The 18,487-nt window shown below is 41.2% G+C and overlaps 1 protein-coding gene across 1 annotated transcript in view; it reads left to right on the top strand.

The window, feature by feature from the left end:
- Positions 1-18,487, top strand: part of LOC146314973 (glutamate dehydrogenase, mitochondrial-like) — a 21,738-nt gene extending 3,251 nt beyond the window's left edge. Inside the window, exons 2-13 of the mRNA XM_084736369.1 lie at positions 7,225-7,305; positions 8,584-8,639; positions 11,183-11,246; positions 11,599-11,693; positions 14,342-14,521; positions 15,458-15,595; positions 15,950-16,087; positions 16,686-16,766; positions 16,876-16,999; positions 17,150-17,241; positions 17,368-17,430; positions 17,743-18,487. Coding sequence (XP_084592495.1) covers positions 7,225-7,305; positions 8,584-8,639; positions 11,183-11,246; positions 11,599-11,693; positions 14,342-14,521; positions 15,458-15,595; positions 15,950-16,087; positions 16,686-16,766; positions 16,876-16,999; positions 17,150-17,241; positions 17,368-17,430; positions 17,743-17,862 — 1,232 coding nt within the window. The 3' untranslated portion in view covers positions 17,863-18,487. The remainder of the gene's footprint in view (positions 1-7,224; positions 7,306-8,583; positions 8,640-11,182; positions 11,247-11,598; positions 11,694-14,341; positions 14,522-15,457; positions 15,596-15,949; positions 16,088-16,685; positions 16,767-16,875; positions 17,000-17,149; positions 17,242-17,367; positions 17,431-17,742) is intronic.

The raw sequence follows: 18,487 nt of genomic DNA, 5'->3' as shown, positions 1-18,487 counted from the left end.
TGTGAGTCTCTCTGTCTCTCTGTCTTTCTGTCTCTGTCTCTCTGTCTTTCTGTCTCTCTGTCTTTCTGTCTCTCTCTCTCTCTCTCTCTCTGTCTCTCTGTCTCTGTCTCTGTCTTTCTGTCTCTCTCTCTCTGTCTCTCTCTCTGTCTCTCTGTCTCTGTCTCTCTGTCTTTCTGTCTCTGTCTCTCTGTCTTTCTGTCTGTTGGTTGTGTAGGGTTAGGTTGGTTGGTTGGTTAATGTTGGTTGTTGAGCCGTGGTCGACGTCACGTTGTTAAAAGATATTTAGAAAATATATTTTTGAGATTCATGAATCGATGCAGAATCATCACGTCTGCATCACAAACAACAAACAACATCAGAAAATAAAATTCACACTGAAGTCATGACTCTAGTCACATTTGTCACGATATGATGTTTATATTTTTAATATGTAGGTGGATTAACTGCAGCCTTTGTCCTCGTGTTGACGAACACGTACAGACTGTAAAACCAGAAGAACCGGCCTGTGAAATGTAATAAAAAGTGGCAGATTTCAGGAGGTGTCTTTTCATCTGAACTGTCAAAGTGACTTAATAAAGGGCTAAAAATAAATGTAGGGCTGTAGCTAATTCTTAGTTTTCATTGTCTTCAAATAATCTGCTGATTGTGAGATTTTCTACAATAATCGTTTCTTTAATTTCTATAAAACAACAAAAAACATCATCATCATCATCATCTGACACAATAGAAGCCTAATAATAGTCAAACATCTGGATTAAAATAATGAGAGGAAGCAGAATTATACTTTAACCAACATTTCAAGCAGCTGCAACAACCAACAGCTTGATTCTTATTAAAATGATTAATGTTCTTTGGTTGAAACAAAGACAGAAAACTGAGAAGAAAGAACAAAAGGAAGTGAGTGACCTGCAAACAGACAGACTGTGTCTTCATGGACAAAGACACCCAGACTGCAGACGACTGGTTGAACAGGAAATCTGTTGGATTATAGATGGAGGAGTTTCGCTTCAGAAACAACAGAACACAGATAAATTAAAGTTCCACAGATACAAGAACAGAGAGAACAAATACTGCATCTATCAGTAAATGAGAGGAGACGCAGTTCTTCATTCAGACTGTTTCCAGAATCCTGGTGATGTTTTTTATTTACTATTTATTAACTTTATAAACACTGTGGAGCTGAACAACCACATAATCCATACTTAGAATATTTTCACCACTTTTCTGATGTGAAATCACCTTTAGATTAACTTTCTGCAAACCAACCAAACTCCACTGGTAAAATGAGCGGTTTTATCTCACAGAACACAGGAGGTGTTGGTCTGCTGCTGCCTCCATCTGTTTGTTTGTTTGTGTTGTTGTGAGACTTAAGTCAGTCTGAACTGTCCTTTAAAACACTGATGTCTCACAATGACACAAACAAACACCAACAACTCCTGTGTTCTGTGACATAAAGTCAGTGATTTTGTCAGTGGAGTTTGGTTGGTTTAGAGAGAGTGATATTTGTCTTATGTGATGGTGGTTTCCTGTCAGAAAAGTCTGTCTGACAGAAAGGTAGAGAGTTGAAAATATTCTAAATATAGTGTAAACTTAAACTGATATTCTGGGTAATACACTGCCTATGGAGAAATACCTCATACAGCCACACTTCAAATAATGTGAACTGTCCCTTTATGACAGTGTGGTCTGTTTCAGCTCCTGTCTACACTTTTCTTTGTTTGTCAGCAGGACGTCTCAAAAAGTCGTCTGCAGGATTCAGATAAAAAGTTCAGCTGAGGTGAACCTGTTGTTCTAAAATAATGTTTAGAGAACATCTCAGTGCTGATCACTTATTTATTCATGGTTCATGTCCATCTTTGTCTGCAGCAGCTGATCTGAGTTTAGCTAAGACAGTTTGTAGTAGTTTCCTCGACAGCAGTGATGGGATGTTTCCAGGAAACCTTCGGGACGCTGCTCAGGGCTCAAAATCACACTGATCACTCAGCAGGAAACCTGAGGCGAGTTAATCTCTCTGCAGGAAAAGTCTGGCTTTAGGAAGAAAAACTGTGTCCAGCTCAAACCGTCAGTGCTGCTGTGGTTCTTACTGGTCTGTCTGTGAGAACATGCAGGACTGTAGGACTTGTTGCAGTAACAGTACTGGTTATAGAGGCAGAAATACACCATGAACAAACATGTTTTCTTGCATTTACTGACGCTTAAATTAACATTTTTCTCATCCAGACTTGTTTTACTTCTGCTTCTGTTTTCCTCACTGCAGTTTTACTGAACTGTTGCACCGCGTCAGTCTCCGGTTTGTTTACATCTGTTTCCATAAGATCACATGAAGTCATGAAGTTTTCTGCTGCAGCGTGAGATGGGATCAGATGTTGTTGTATCCTGATATGACAGACGTTTTGTCTTCTGCTGGTTTTACAGGCTGCATTGCGGTTCTAGCTGCTCTATCATTGGTCTTTACCCACTCAGTCATTATTTCCACATGACTGATGATTATTTATCAAAAAGTCTCATTGTTTTCATATTTTGTGAAAACACCAATAGTCATCCCCACAATATTGTCACAATATCAGGGGATTTGACCAAACAAAGTGATTTTTACTCATTTTATCACCTCAGCTGCGTCCACTCACAACATGTTGTCAGTCACAGCCTACATGATCAATAATTATTGATATGGACTGATATGAAACTCCTCTATCATGATAAGTTTCTCAGTTGTATTGCATGTTGTGGTGTGTTTGAGGCTGCAGCAGCTGTAATGACTAACTGTGTTTGTTCTGCTGTCGGTGTTTCCAGCTGTGGAGGTGACTGTCCAGCAGGAAACTGATCTGTTGAACCCTGCTGCTGTCAGTGTTGGTTCTGTAGATGTTCTTATCAGAACCTTCAGACCTGAGAACATCCATCACTGTTACTGTGAAGTCATCAGACGTGCATCTTTTGAAACAGATATTTAGTTGCGACAAGGTGCATTTGTTGGACTATTTTCAGCAGTGGATTAATCAGGATGTGTGTGTGTGTGTGTGCGTGTGTGTGTGTGTGTGTGTGTGTGTGTGTGTGTCTCTCTCTCTCTGTGTGTGTGTGTGTGAGATGTTAAAACCGGTTTCTCAGCCTCAGGCAGCATCATCTCAGTCTGACGTGTTAATGACGGCGTCTCATCAGGTCACATCCTGAATGTTGGAGTTAATCTGAGGCTCATTGTTTAATCCTCTCATTTGTTTTTCCTTTTGTATTCAGAGTGAATCAGATGAACCAGCAGCAGCAGAAGTTTGTCTTTCTGGCACAGCAGTCTGATTCTTCCTGCTGCTGGTTCTGTGGCTCTCTGAGGCTTCAGAGTTCAGTTTGTCGCTCTGCTTTTCACACCAAACTGTAGAAATACTCGATTTAAGATCCTCATCATAAGAACGCTGTCTCTCTCAGACACAGTGCTGCTTTTATTTAACATTTGCTGCAGGATATCAGAGTGAAACAAAGCAGGTTGTTAAATCAAATAAAGATGTTTTTGTGATAAAGAACATCAAACCAAGACATGTTGGGTTTTGTCTTGGGCAGGTTTGGGATGAGCTTGATGGATTGTTGTTATCATTGCAAGTTGGCATCAGAAATACAAGTTGGTTAAAGTCATTATTAAGGACGGGCCAATCTGATCAATCAGCATCAAAATCACTTTATCACCTAGAATTTTACAATCAAAAGAGAAATATCTGGCAAAAAAATCCAAAAAGGTTTTTATTCTTTGTGTAATATCCCCAGCTGCTCTTCCTCTTCTACAGATAAATCAGATTTTTGCAGTTATCCTTTGGTCCTGTTATGTCATTGCAAAAAAAGGATTAGAGACAAAAATCAGGTCATTGTTAAAAAAAAAAAAAAAACAGGCCTAAAAAAGTTGCAACATGCATCACACTCTGATAAAAAAGCTGCCATGAATTTAGGCCACATCAATCCTCAAAACAGAATCCTGGAAATAAAACTCCTGCTATAAGATGAAAAACCTCTTGTTCTAACCATAAACTCTTCATGTTATCACGTGATACACATCCATTTTTCTTTTTCAGGTGTTGCAGCAATAAGCTGCCATGGATTAGAAACAAACACTGGGTCACTGCAAAAATCATCAGGGATCAAAAATGATCATTTTTAAATTACAATTTTCATTGACACAAAAAATAAGTAGATAAATAAAATGATGATGATGATGATGTGATATTTATTGAGATGTGAACCAAACAAACATATTTTCTTTCATCTGGATGTTGCACTTGAACATGTTGTGATTTTGAAAATATAGCGGTTGAATGTGCATCAATACAACTGTATTATTAATGGTTTAGTTGTTTAGGAGACGGGAAAAAGACAATATCAGCCTGGTGTCAGTGTCAGGACGTACCTGAGACTGCAGTATCAGACATGAAAAAGGGATAACAAGTCATCTATTATAATTATTAATATTTTATTACTGTACAATGCTGCTGAACTGCAGTTAACCAGAAAATATTCCCATTTAAGAAGCTGAAATCAGAGAATTTTGGCTTTTTTTCTTAAAAATGACTCAAAAAGATTAACTGATTATCAAAATATTTGGCTGTTAATTGAATGTTTAGTTAATCGTTGCAGCTGTAGATGAGTTTGACCAGTGTTTAGTGAAGAATCAGCTGAAGAACTCAGTTTCTGACTCAGATTAAACCCTGCAGCTGTGTGTTAACGGGATGAACTCTTAATGTAAATATGAGCCCAGTCAGACGAGGTGAAGGGTGCGGCTGCTCCACACCAAATGAATGAAAGTCTTTGTACTGTTCCTTTAAGTGAGCCTGTGTTGGTGACCACACCCAGACTGACTCACCGCAGCTTCATCAACTCCAACAACAACAAGAACATAAACTACTCGCACGACATCTCTTCTTCTTCTCTCTGCACTCTGCTGCTTCTCTGTCTACTTCTTCTTCTCTTTCTGGTGTTTGTTTCTCTTCCTGCTTCCTTCTCTCACTCCCCTTTTGCAGTTTGAATTCTCCATCCTGTTGTCTCTTCCTCCTCCTCCTCTTCCTCCTGTTCTCAGTGTCAGTACTTTGCATTTGAACAAACAAAAGCCTCAGAGTGTAACAGAAAAAGAACCCAGACTCACTCAGTCACTGAGCATTTTTCTCTTCATCTGTTTTTCCACTCGTCCATCTGAGCTGCAGCCATGTTCAGTTTTCCTGCAGCAGTGATGTGTGTGTGTGTGTGTGTGTTTGCAGCAGGCTGTGTGTGTGTGTGTGTGTGTGTGTGTGTGTGTGTGTGTGTGTGTGTGTGTGTGTGTGTGTGTGTGTTTGCAGCAGGCTGTGTGTGTGTGTGTGTGTGTGTGTGTGTGTGTTTGCAGCAGGCTGTGTGTGTGTGTGTGTGTGTGTGTGTGTGTGTGTGTGTGTTTGCAGCAGGCTGTGTGTGTTTGCAGCAGTGATGTATGTTTTTGCAGCAGGCTGTGTGTGTGTGTGTGTGTGTGTGTGTGTGTGTGTGTGTGTGTGTGTGTGTGTGTGTGTGTGTGTTTGCAGCAGGCTGTGTGTGTGTGTGTGTGTGTGTTTGCAGCAGGCTGTGTGTGTGTGTGTGTGTGTGTTTTCAGCAGTGATGTGTGTGTTTGCAGCAGTGTGTGTGTGTGTGTGTTTTCAGCAGTGATGTGTGTGTTTGCAGCAGGCTGTGTGTGTGTGTGTGTGTGTGTGTGTGTGTGTGTGTGTGTGTGTTTTCAGCAGTGATGTGTGTGTTTGCAGCAGGCTGTGTTTGTGTGTGTGTGTGTGTTTGCAGCAGTGATGTGTGTGTTTGCAGCAGGCTGTGTGTGTGTGTGTGTGTGTGTGTGTGTGTGTGTGTGTGTGTGTGAACAGGGCTCCACTGCAGCTCCACACTGAACCCCCTCCTCTGTGTGTGTTTTTGATTTTCCATGCAGCAGCAGAGAGAACAAACTCTAACAGTTTAGTAAAAACAAAAAATAAGATTTCTGGATGTTTTAGAACAAAACAAATCTGTGAGTTATCTCTGAGTGTTTAAACCTTCAACTTATCCAACAATATTTTTTATTTTCTTCTCCTTTTCTTAATTTATTCTGAACTGTATAAAGTGAGATTTCATCTTTTGGGAAGTTTGTTGGTTCAGTGTTGATAGCCATCCAGCTGTGTTCACTGGGAGGCCTTTCCCGCCGACATGGAACCTGCCCATTCTGGTTCGTGCACCTAATTTTGAGAACCATTTCTTCCGTGACTTGGAAGGCTGCTGAGCCTGATTCTGTTTCCTGCTAACAGTAACTGTTAGCTACTTTAGCAACAAGTGAGCAGCTAAATCTGTCCATCAGGAAGGAGAAGACAAACACAGAAACACCTGAGAATCTCTACAAAAGGACTGTTTCTGTCATTTTTAGGTCAGATGCTGATGCATAGGTGACATGTAGACCAAATATTAAATCTTTGATTGCAGGTGCAGAAGTCGGTGTGTGCAACAGTTTTTTTGTTTTTTATTGTTGTTACAGTCTTCTCCTACACACCTGTCGACGTACAGGTGTGCAAAAGTTTTTTGCTCTTTGAAAAACTGATTAATTAATCCTGTCACAATCTTGACACTTGGAAAATGGGTCCAAAATAGGTGTGAACTTGTGGAGCACACATATTTTTTATATTTGTTTTCTGTCACAATTAATGTCCATTAATCAATTAGTTGTTTAGTCCATAAAAAAGGAGCTGAAATCAGAAAATTTGGACTTGATGATTAGTCGGAGATTCTGAAAACTGAGACCTGGTGCGGACTCTGAATCAGCTGATCTGAGATCTGTAAAGACGGCATCACAGTAGTCGCACCGACTGAAGAAAAATCCCACTGAGACAGAAGTTCTTTCATTCCTGATATTAAAGGTCACAGCAGACCTGCAGGTGATAATCAGCTGGTTTTCTAATCGTCTGAGTCCTGAACTGCAGGGAGATTTAATGTCTGAATCATTTTAAATCAGCTGATGAGACTCTGCAGAAACAAACAGTGGTGAGTTTAGTCTGTCAGTCACAGACGTCTCCTCTGGGTGGAAACCAAACAGGGAAGTTTTGTTAAAGTGGTCTGAGACACTGAGACACACAGATGCTGTGTTTCCATGGTGATCTGGATGGAGAACCTGGAGACTGGAGCACCTGGACAGGAAGTGAGGTGGTTCAGGTCGTCGTCGAGGGTCAGACTGAAAAAGAGCTTTTTACTTTTTACTAACGAGTTGTGTGTGTGTGTGTGTTTCAGGTATTCGTTACAGCACAGACGTGTCTGTAGACGAGGTCAAAGCCCTCGCCTCGCTGATGACCTACAAGTGTGCTGTCGTTGGTGAGTGGACACACACACACACTCACACTCACACACACACAGACACACTCACACTCACACACACAGACACAGACACACACACACACACAAACACACACGACATGATTGGTTGAACTCTTGAATGTGGGTGGAGTTAAACAACACAGCAACACAGGTATGGTGGTCGTAGTGATAATGTACCTTGTGAAGCACTTTGTGATGTCAATTTTGAAAAGTGCTCCATAAATAAAGATTATTATTATTATTATTATGATCAATATTTTAAAAATCTTTTATTTCTCATCCAGAGTCTGTGATCAGAGCCGTGTCCATAGCAACGGCCTGTTCTTCAGAAATGGACGACACAACTGACCAATTACAATCAAGTATTTAACAAAGATGTGTAATAAATAGTTTAAATCTTGTGTTATAGTGAGATGACATGAGAGACAGATGAATGGATGATGATGATAATAATTGTTGATTGCAGCTGTAATGTAATCTGACTACAACACAAGATTATACCAGAAATATAATGTTGTATATCAACGACCAGTGAGACATTCAATGTCCACATCTGGCATCAAATTACAGTCGACTTAAGCCCCGCCCACATTCAGGAGACTGCGGTCAGGTTCTCCTTCTCACAGACGACCAGCAGCTCACAAACACAGACGCACGACTTCTTAAAGAAGGACCAGTTTTATCTCCGTTTTAAAATATTTGATATGATTTTTCAACCTACCTGTTCAGGATTCAGTTAAATCAGAGGTCTGTAACCTGCAGCTCCAGAGCCTCAGCTGGCACGTCGTCCTTCTAATTATTAATATTTTATTTTTACAATATTTTAAATTATAAAAAAGTTTTTGTAGAATTCTAACAAAATCTGATTTATTTGTAAAAGAGGAGGTTCAGCTGGGTGTTATTACACTAAAGCTAAAACTCACACTTATTTATTAAAACGTGTATCGTAGTTTACGTCCACACCTCGGTCCTCTAAAGTCTGTGAGTGACTCGTCTGACTGAGTGTCCGTCAAACAAAAAAAAAAAAGAGAAGTCTTCAGAGTAAAAGAGAGAATTTAATAGTTGCAGCTCCAGACGGATTTTTTGTCTCTTTTGACTGTAAAGGTTGCAGACCTCTGGGTTAGACTGTGTCCTAAACTAAATCTGGTTCTAACCTGAACCCTAAGATAGTCCTTGAAGCAGTTTAAACCTGAAACTGGTCCTCTCTAAGACAGAAATCTTTAAACTCACTCTGGTCTGGTGTTGGTCACATCATGAAGCTGTGATTTGTTCCAGATGTGCCGTTTGGTGGAGCCAAAGCTGGAGTGAAGATCAACCCAAAGAAATATTCTGTAAGTTTAAACACAACGTCTCTGATCGCCTCCTGCAGTCACACGTGTTTCTGCAACTCTGTAAAACTCCACATCATCTGGGAACAATTAATGAACAATGGAAGTACAGGATGGACAGAGTTTAGACTGAGAGGAAGAGGAGGAAAACAAACCAAACAAACACGTGAGGAGTTCAGTCTCTGCAGCATAAAACAATGAGAAACATGCAGCACATGTCCTCATGATTAGTCAACTGCTTTGTAAAAAATGTAGTTTGTGTGTCAGTTGAGGCCTGATGGGAAAAGTTTTGGATCCTCTGATCTGATTTTCCATCTTCATCAGATCACCTGAGCAGAAATATTCTGGGTTAAACGTCTGAATATGATCTCTTCCTCCACACAGTTTGAGTCCCGACTCTGTTTAGACCTGCAGGGAGGTGTGTGTGTGTGTGTGTGTGTGTGTGTGTGTGTGTGTGTGTGTGTGTGTGTGTGTGTGTGTGTGTGTGTGTGTGTGTGTGTGTGTCATCAGCTGGCAGTGATCCTCCTGTCAGTCATCGGTGTGTTTCCTGCCTCTCTCTCAGTCTCGTGTTGTCAGTCCGTTGTTTCTGTCTTGATGTGACTCAGTGAAAATAAAATTAAAGTTCTCATCAGCTCCCCCTCGAGGCCAAGATGTTCACTACACCACAGTTAGTGCAGAGTAAACCAGTTCAGTCCGGTGTGTGTGTTCACATGTAATCCTGCATGTGTTGAGGTGGAGTTTGGTTCCAGCAGCAGGACAGAAGTTTTCATTTGTCTGTCTGTAATTATCACCATAGTGATGTAATGTAATAATAATGATAATAGTAATAATATTAAAAACTTCAAACTTATACAGTGCTGTACTATGTATATACTATACATATATTAGATCATTATACACTGTACAGTATAATACACAACTACACTCTGTAGTCTGGCTCAATGTCCCGCCTACAGCAGCACATCTGATTGGTTAGAAGTGATGATCAATCAGCAGACACACTGTGTGACAGACGGGGTGAGACAGAGCTGCAGCGGTGAGCAGAGAGGAGCTGTGGACAAGTTAAGACAGCTGATCACTTCAATCAACATCACAGTTTGATGATCTGTTTCTATGGTGACAGCAGAGTTACATCAGTGAAAAAAGTTATGGTCTGGATTTCACTCGAGGCGACGTGACGACTTTTAACTCAGAGCTGAGCTGCACACAGCAGCATCTGTCCTTCTGTTCACTGCAGCTCTGCATGGAGATTTCAGCTTTTATAACTTATACAAAACTAACTATGATGCAGTGGAGTGGTCTCTCTCTCTCTCTCTCTCACTCGCTCTCTCTCGCTCTCTCTCTCTCTCTCTTGCTCGCTCCCGCGATATTATCGCAAATGCAATTAATCGTTCAGCCCTAATGTGCAGGACAGGACGTCTCTGCCTCACCTCAGTCATTCAGAAGGCCAGATTATGAATTTGATAACATTTTGATTTATTATGGAGCCCTAGCTTGAACAGTGAGTAACTGGGATGTTCAGTTTCTGGACTCACAGATCAGTCTCTAAACACTTTGCTCAGTAGACGCTGAGGACCTTTCAGCTTTCAGTGGAAGAAATAATTTATAGCATGATAATATTTGTTAATTATCAGCTGTGAAGAGGAGAGCGACGGAGTCTCTCTGCTCTGAATCGTGAAATAACAGCAGAATGTTCCTTTAACTGCAGATAACAGTGTTGTCTCAACCTGCCCGACCCCTCTACACACACACACACACACACACACACACACACACACACACACACACACCCCGCCCTGCTGCTCAGTGGTTCAGTCCGATCAGGAAACGCTGAGCCATCAGCTGGCAGACAGACACCAGAGCTTCTCTCTCTCTGTAAATGTTTGTTTGACCTTCACTCGTCTCTCTTTTCTCTGCTGAAAACATCAAACACGTGCACCTCTGACCTCTGACCTCTGACCTCTTCCACCAATCACAGTCAGTGACATCAGATCAATAAACTAGTGTCAGAGTTTCATCTGGAAGCTCTGAAAAGTGCTTCAGTTAAAGTTTAATTAATGAATCCATCCAGTTTTCTGCAGAGTATCAGTTTCCAGGTCACATGTATCATCATACTGTGACTTCTTGTTGTAAACTGCCTGGAAGTACTGACAGAAATGTGATATAAATGTAATTGAATTCATATATTTTTTAAAAATAATTGCTGCCTTTTTGTCCTTACTGGTTTCCCGTCATTCTTTGACCAGTATGATCATAAGACAGGGATTTAATAACATTAAATGTGGTTGTAAAATGTCCTTAAAGGATTAGTTTGACATTTTCTTCTTCTTGAGAGCGAGATGTTTAGAGCGAAATTTCATGTCTGTGTTGAGTACGGAGCTGGAGTCGGGATGTAGTTAGCCTAGCTTAGCATAAAGACTGGAAACGGGTGGAAAGTGCAAAGTTCAAAAATACACCTGCCGACCCGTCTAAAGCTCACTGATGATGAACGTAGTGAGACAATCTGAAATGTAAAACCACTGAAGTGAGTTCTTGTGTGTTTTTAGGACACTGAGCTGGAGAAAATCACCAGGAGATTCACCATCGAACTCGCCAAGAAAGGCTTCATCGGTGAGTGAGACACCCTCAAACCTCAGCAACTTTTAAACCCCTAAAAGAATATTTAACCACTTTACCTTTTCTGACAGGAAACCACAGTTATACAAGACGAATATCACTCTCTACAAACCAACCAAACTCCATTCATAAAATCAGTGATTTTATCTCCCAGAACACAGGAGCTGTTTGTCTGCTGCTGCCTCCATCTGTTAGTGTGTTTGTGTGACTTCAGTGTTCTTCAACATGACTTCAGATTCACTGACGTCCTCCTTAAACAAAACAAAGATTTAATGTGACTCCTTCGGACTGATGTGTGTATCATCAGTGAGTTGTATAGATGATGTGTGTTGTTGTGGTTCTGCAGGGCCTGGTATCGATGTTCCTGCTCCGGACATGAGCACCGGGGAGAGGGAGATGTCCTGGATCGCCGACACCTTCGCCACCACCATGGGACACTACGTGAGTCACGACAGAAGACGTTTTGTAGATGACATGAAAATAGAAAAACTAGAACTGTGTTAATCCCAAAGGAAATTCTTGGGTGATTTAGAAATGCTTTAACTGAACAGTACTGATGTTTACCTGTTTGTTTTGTTTTATTTTTATTTATATTCTCAGTGTTCATTTCTAGAAATGGTCGACAGTGTAGATGTTAAATTATTATTTACATGTTATATTTAGATAGAAAAGTTTTATTGTTATTGTACAAAATACAGTTAAATGATGAGCGCAGCACAATAAGAATGACACGTGTACAAAAATATAAAAAGATACACAGGGTGAAATATCAACAGACAAACATCTGGGGAAAAAACTAGAATATGGAAGATCAATAAATATATATGATGCAGTCTTTCATTAGACTGTGTGTGTTATTGCACAAGAACGGTTACAGTGGGATGGACTTAATTATTATATATAAATAACTAATTACTGCACAGGAGAAAATGTAACATTGCAGTGTTATGGATGTGTATTACACCAGAATAATGGAGTTACTGAGTCACATTTCTGTATTAAAGTTATTTGTCTGTACCTTTGCAGAGGCATGTTGGTGCAAAATTCACACAGAAAAGGTCTATTTTCATTCCAGATCAAAAATTCAGTAAATCGGCCGCCATGTCGCTAATAAATCCGCATCATATCAGTCTTACAAACATTACAACCTTATCAGCTGGGCTCTATTAGGAACCACAGCAGGAACATTTACAGATGATCTAAAAATAATAATAATGATAATAACTTTGTCTTTGTTGCACCTTTCAAAACAAAGTAAAGTTTGCTTTGCAGTAAAAATAATAATAATAATAAAAGATCATAGTAATTAATAATAAATAGGATAATAATGATAAGATAAAGTTCAAAACAGGAAGATATAAACCAAGATAAAATAATTTAAGTCATTACAACAAAAAAGGAAAGAAAAGAATAATATAAAAAGAATTTAAAAGAGGACAGTGAGTTGGTTTGGCTTTTAATTTGGTAACTATTCTTGCAGCTTTACTTTGAAGGACGTTCAGACAGCGGCAGCGTGATTCTTGCTGAGTCGTCACTTGTCTTAGTTTCAGACGGCGGTGCGTTTTTGTTCCACCTCTGGGAGGAAAAAAGGAAGTTTGTGGCTTCAGAATAAAAGACGAGTTTATTTTACTTTCATTTTGGCCTCAGTATCACAGAAAGTGTCGCGTGTTAAACAAACCTCTTGAAATCTGTGCAGCCTAAACAAACCAGACTCTGCACTGAGCCTGGCAGTGGTTGCCGTGGTAACACAGGAAGTGCTTTCATGCTGTAGTTGTTGTTCTTTTCCTGTCTGCCCGCTGGTTTCCTGTGTTTCTGATGCACATGTTGACTAACAGCTGCTCACATCACATCCACTTTATCCCTGATAATGATTGTATTAATTTTTCCAAAATCATTTCATGGTTCAGATTTTCCGTTTTTCCTTTGAATGGTTGTATTGACTGTAAAGTTTTTGCAAGAACGTTGAGGTTTGGACTGTTGGTTGGACAAAACAAACATTGTGAAGGAGTCACTTCAGGCTCAAACTCTTTTCTCACTGTTTTCAGATCGTGGTTGACATTTCATGTGTTTTTTGTTTTTTTTTTTTCAGTCCAGACTTCATAAAATCAGTGTGTATTTGTGTGGTCAGTCTGATGGAGGCGTAGTTTTAGTTTCTGAGCTGATAACAGCAGCATGAAGTCAGTTTGCTTCACTCCTGAAATGACAGCTGCTGTTGTTGTTGTTGTTGTTGTTGTTGTTGTTGTTGTTGTTGTTGTTGTTGTTGTTGTTGTTGGTTGTCACAGACTGACCCCCTCGTCCTTCTAGCTCAGGGACCAGTTTCTAAGGTAAAACACCGTCTCTTTAAATCTGCTGGGAAACGCTGCAGTCTCTCTTAGCTGGTCTGAACTGGACTCCCTGGGTTTGTCTGTGGGAAACCCCACTCAGTGAAGCTTGTCTCGGTCTCTGCTGGTACCTGGAGGTCTCTCTGTCTTTACCTGTGTCCTGGGTCAGGCTCCGCCCCCTTGGAAAGGTGTGTTCAGACGGATGTAAAACAGGCTGGAGTTAATGTTGCATTCAGGTGCTCATCATCAACTCGTAAGGTTTAAGGATTCAGTGTTTTTACCAGCAGGAAGTTTTCCTCAAACAAATCTAACACAAACACCAGACCACATGAAGACTTGATGCAAATCACACAAACAGTCAAACAAGGTGACGTCTTCAAATGTCTTTTTTTTTGTCCGACCAACAGTCCAAAACCCAAAGAGATTCAGTTTGGGCTCATAAAAGGTGATGAAAAGAAGAAAATAATCACTTCTGGAAGGCTGAAACAAATACATCTCTGTTGTTCTTGCTTAAAAATGGCTGCATTTATTAATTAAAAACTGATGACAGTTAATGTTTAATTGTTAACTAACATGTTAATTAATCTCATGTTGTGAGTTTGAAGGAGGTGGAGCCTGAAACTGTTGTGTGTTTGTGGGTTTTCAGGCTGCTCTCAGTTTTTTTAACATGCTTTCAATATTTTAGAACTTGTAGAAGAAAAACCCTCTGATGTTCTTGTTTGTCACCATTTTTCCGTCTGTCTCTCCGTCTTTCCGTCTGTCCCTCAGGACATCAACGCTCACGCCTGCGTCACCGGGAAGCCCATCAGTCAGGGAGGAATCCACGGTCGGATCTCCGCCACCGGCCGAGGAGTTTTCCACGGCATCGAGAACTTCATCAATGAGGCGGCCTACATGAGCCAGCTGGGGATGTGTCCCGGCTTCCAGGACAAGACCTTCGTCATCCAGGTACGTCCTCGTCTTCATCAGCTGGAGGGCAGAAACAGATTCAGACGGTTTAGTCTTCAGTCATCTTTAATGGAGTAAAACCTTTTATTTGACTGTTTCTGAGGTTTCTACTGAGAAATACATGTCAGGGTCAGGGCTGCAGCTGACAGTTATTTTCATGATTGGTTATTGATCAGTTGGTCTATAAAAGATCAGAAAACAATGAAAAAGCTGATCAGAATATCCTGACATCATCCACTGCCGTTGTTTTCTTCAACCAACAGCTGTTGACATGTGTGTGAACAGTAGATGTAGGCGGACTCTTCAGCAGACACTGAGGTTAGTTTGGTGGTTCCACTGAATGAAAACCTCCTCCTCCTTCAATCTTTCCATCTTTCAGTCCTCATGTGACCCCAACGTCCTTAAAATCCTCAGTGGTGACTCATCTGAAGCCACAAGTTAAATTACAGTCAGAGCGAACCGCAACACAGAGGATTTTCATTACGATTCATACTTTTAGCTCATTGGTTCCCCCACTGAGAGGCGGACTAACAGGGTCCAGATACACTGAAGAGCTGCAGGAGATCAGGGAGGGGACAGACAGACCGTCTGCTAACAAAGTCCTCTTGAGCAAGACACTTAAACTGTAAATCCGCCTGATCATCAGCTGCTGATACACACCCAGACATGAAACAGTAAGAGGGAGTGTTTGAGTCCACAGTCCTGCAGACTGCAGACAAAATGATCTCACATGCAAACACTTCAGTCTACAAGTTTAACTTTTACATGATCACATTGTGCAAGAGGCCGAGTCCCTGCAGAGCCAGAGGTTTACACACACGACAGTAAACATCCAATACATGTTGAGACACTTCAATAAAAAGTAAAAAATATGATCCTCATGGTGGCGCTAGAGGACAGGTCAGAGTGTTGATGTGTCCTCTGTTGTGTCTGCAGGGTTTTGGTAACGTGGGTCTCCACTCCATGAGGTACCTTCATCGTTTTGGAGCGAAGTGCGTCGGAGTCGGAGAAATGGACGGAAACATCTGGAACCCCAACGGCATCGACCCCAAAGAACTGGAGGACTACAAACTGGTCAGTACTGGTGATCAGTCAATAAACAGGACTACAAACTGGTCAGTACTGGTGACCAGTCAATAAACAGGACTACAAACTGGTCAGTACTGGTGACCAGTCAATAAACAGTCCACTCTGCCACCTGCTGGGCAGACAGTGTTACTACAGTGCAGTTTCAAACCTGAAACCTGATTGGTTGATAAACAAAGTCCTTAGTTTTCTGTGTAATTCTACTTTATATATTTCTAACATGTATTTTATTTCTAGTTATTCTATATAATTTTGTCTTTAATTGTACTTTTGGATGAGTAAAGTCAGTCTAGTAATCTATGGAACTAAGTCATTAAAGTTTTGTGTTTTTTTCGTCTCCAGGCCAACGGGACCATCGTGGGGTTTCCCAACTCGACGCCGTATGAAGGAAACATCCTGGAGGCCGACTGTGACATCCTGATCCCCGCCGCCAGCGAGAAACAGCTGACCAAGAGCAACGCGCACAAGATCAAGGCCAAGGTAGCTGACAAGTATTTCACCGTTTGATCATCAGTTTATTATTTGTCATTTCTCCTATATAATTATATAAATTCATTTGCAAAAACAGATAAACACCATCCATAAAATTAACAATGTAACATTAACTTTTAGTCCCAGGAAAAAGAACTAAAATCATTTTTTTTAATTTTTGGAATCGCCCACTCGTCACATGATTTCCTCTTTAACTCCATGTTGAAGTTGTAACACAATTAACAAAAATAAAATAAAATTCTGCTGGCTCCTCCCCCAAAGTTCCTGTACTTTTTGAAAGTACAGGAAAGTACAGGGCAACTTTTGTTTTATTTTGGCATGAAGTTGCTTCTTTTTCTGTGATGATCTCCTCTGAACCTGCTGATAACCTTTTTATCTCTATAGAAACTGTGAAACGATACATTAGAGGGTAAAATAACCAAACAGGAATGTCAGATTTTGGCAACTGAAATACCTGAAAGATGAAAGTACTTCATCTTATAAATCATATGAAAATCCAACAGTGCAGTAAATCTCTGTGACTGTGTCTGCTGCTGTTTTCCCATCATGCCTCAGTGACCTGACCATGTGTTTGTGTTACTGTCAGATCATCGCTGAGGGAGCAAACGGTCCGACCACGCCTGAAGCCGACCGCATCTTCCTGGAGAGAAACATCATGGTGATCCCGGTCAGTGACGCTCTGAACTGAATTATTCTGCTTTTAACTTCACACATTCAAGTCTGTTTTATCCTCTCCTTGTGTCCTTGTCTCCTGTGTCCTTGTTTCCTTGTCTCAGGACATGTACCTGAACGCCGGCGGTGTGACAGTTTCGTACTTTGAGTGGTTGAAGAATCTGAATCACGTCAGTTACGGTCGACTCACCTTCAAATATGAGAGAGACTCCAACTACCACCTGCTGAGTGAGTCCCACTGTCCTCTGTTTACATCAGAGCATCACCTGGTCACGTGGTTTCTATAGTAACAACAGTATTCATTTTGTCTGTCCTTCATCACGTCCTCCTCCTCCTCCTCCTCCTCCTCCTCACTGTCTGTCATCTCTCTGTCTTCAGTGTCGGTCCAGGAGAGTTTGGAGAGGAAGTTTGGGAAACATGGAGGATCGATCCCCGTCGTCCCGACGTCTGAGTTCCAGGCCAGGATCGCTGTGAGCGCGCGCACACACACACACACACACACACACACACACACACACACACACACACACGCACACACACACACTCTGCTGCTGCTATTACTACTTCTTCTGTGGTGGTAACATGTTTTGTTTCAGGGAGCGTCTGAGAAGGACATCGTTCACTCAGGTCTGGCCTTCACCATGGAGCGTTCTGCCAGGGTAACACACACACACACACACACACACACACACACACACACACACACACACACACACACACAGAGCAACAGTTTGGAATCTCAAAATACTGGAGAATTTCTCCAAATAATGACTTAAAGTCTCAAAATAATTGAGGAATTTTTCAAAATAATGGCTCATTATGTCAAAACAATGATAACAGATTGAAGACCAGGAGACATGTTTCTGAAACTGTGCAGAGGAGACACAACGAAAGACACGGGTTGTCTATAAAAATAAGTCCTCTCTGTCCTCTCTGTCCTCTCTGTCCTCTCTGTCCTTTCTGTCACACAGCAAATCATGCGAACAGCCAACAAGTACAACCTGGGTCTGGACCTGCGGACGGCGGCGTACGTCAACGCCATCGAGAAGGTGTTCCAGGTTTACAGCGAGGCCGGCCTCATCTTCACATAGAGTCACCTCCATCCACCTGTTACCTGTCCGTCTGTTACCTGTCCGTCTGTTACCTGTCCGTCTGTTACCTGTCCGTCACCTCTTCTACACTTGTCAGACAGACTCCAGCGTTTACAGCTGATTGCACAGCAGCAGAGTGAATGAAGAGCGTGGATCTCTGTGTGCAGTCGTCGTCGTGTTCATTCCTTCTTCAACACGTCTGTTTACCTTCTTCTTCTTCTTCTTCTTCTTCTTCTTCTTCTTCTTCTTCTTCTTCTTCTTCTTCTCATGAAATCTTAAAATCAACACAGAAACTTCCAGTTCTCAGCTTTAACGCAGCTGACGCTCCTCTGCATCGCCACTGTGCTGCTTTGCACACATCAACCAAATATATGAAATGCTGCAGAGATTATGAAAATATATCCACAATAAGCCTTAAAATACCACAGAGGAACCCGTCACTGTTTGTCTGAAACACACCATGTGGACAAAAGTCTGTGGACACCTTCACTCACAAACTTCAGTGTCTTTTTGTTCTGTTTTTCCTGTTTGAGACTCGAGCTGAATCGATTATCAGTGGATTAATCGATTATACGGTTGTTTCTTAACCTGATGGGTCATTAAATTATTAAATATGAAGGGAATT

This window comes from Lutjanus erythropterus, chromosome 14 (genome assembly GCF_056507025.1).
Source record: "Lutjanus erythropterus isolate fLutEry1 chromosome 14, fLutEry1.hap2, whole genome shotgun sequence".
Taxonomy (NCBI): Eukaryota; Metazoa; Chordata; class Actinopteri; order Lutjaniformes; family Lutjanidae; genus Lutjanus; species Lutjanus erythropterus.
Note: the sequence above shows the minus strand (reverse complement) of the source record. Positions and strands in the feature narration are given on the sequence as shown.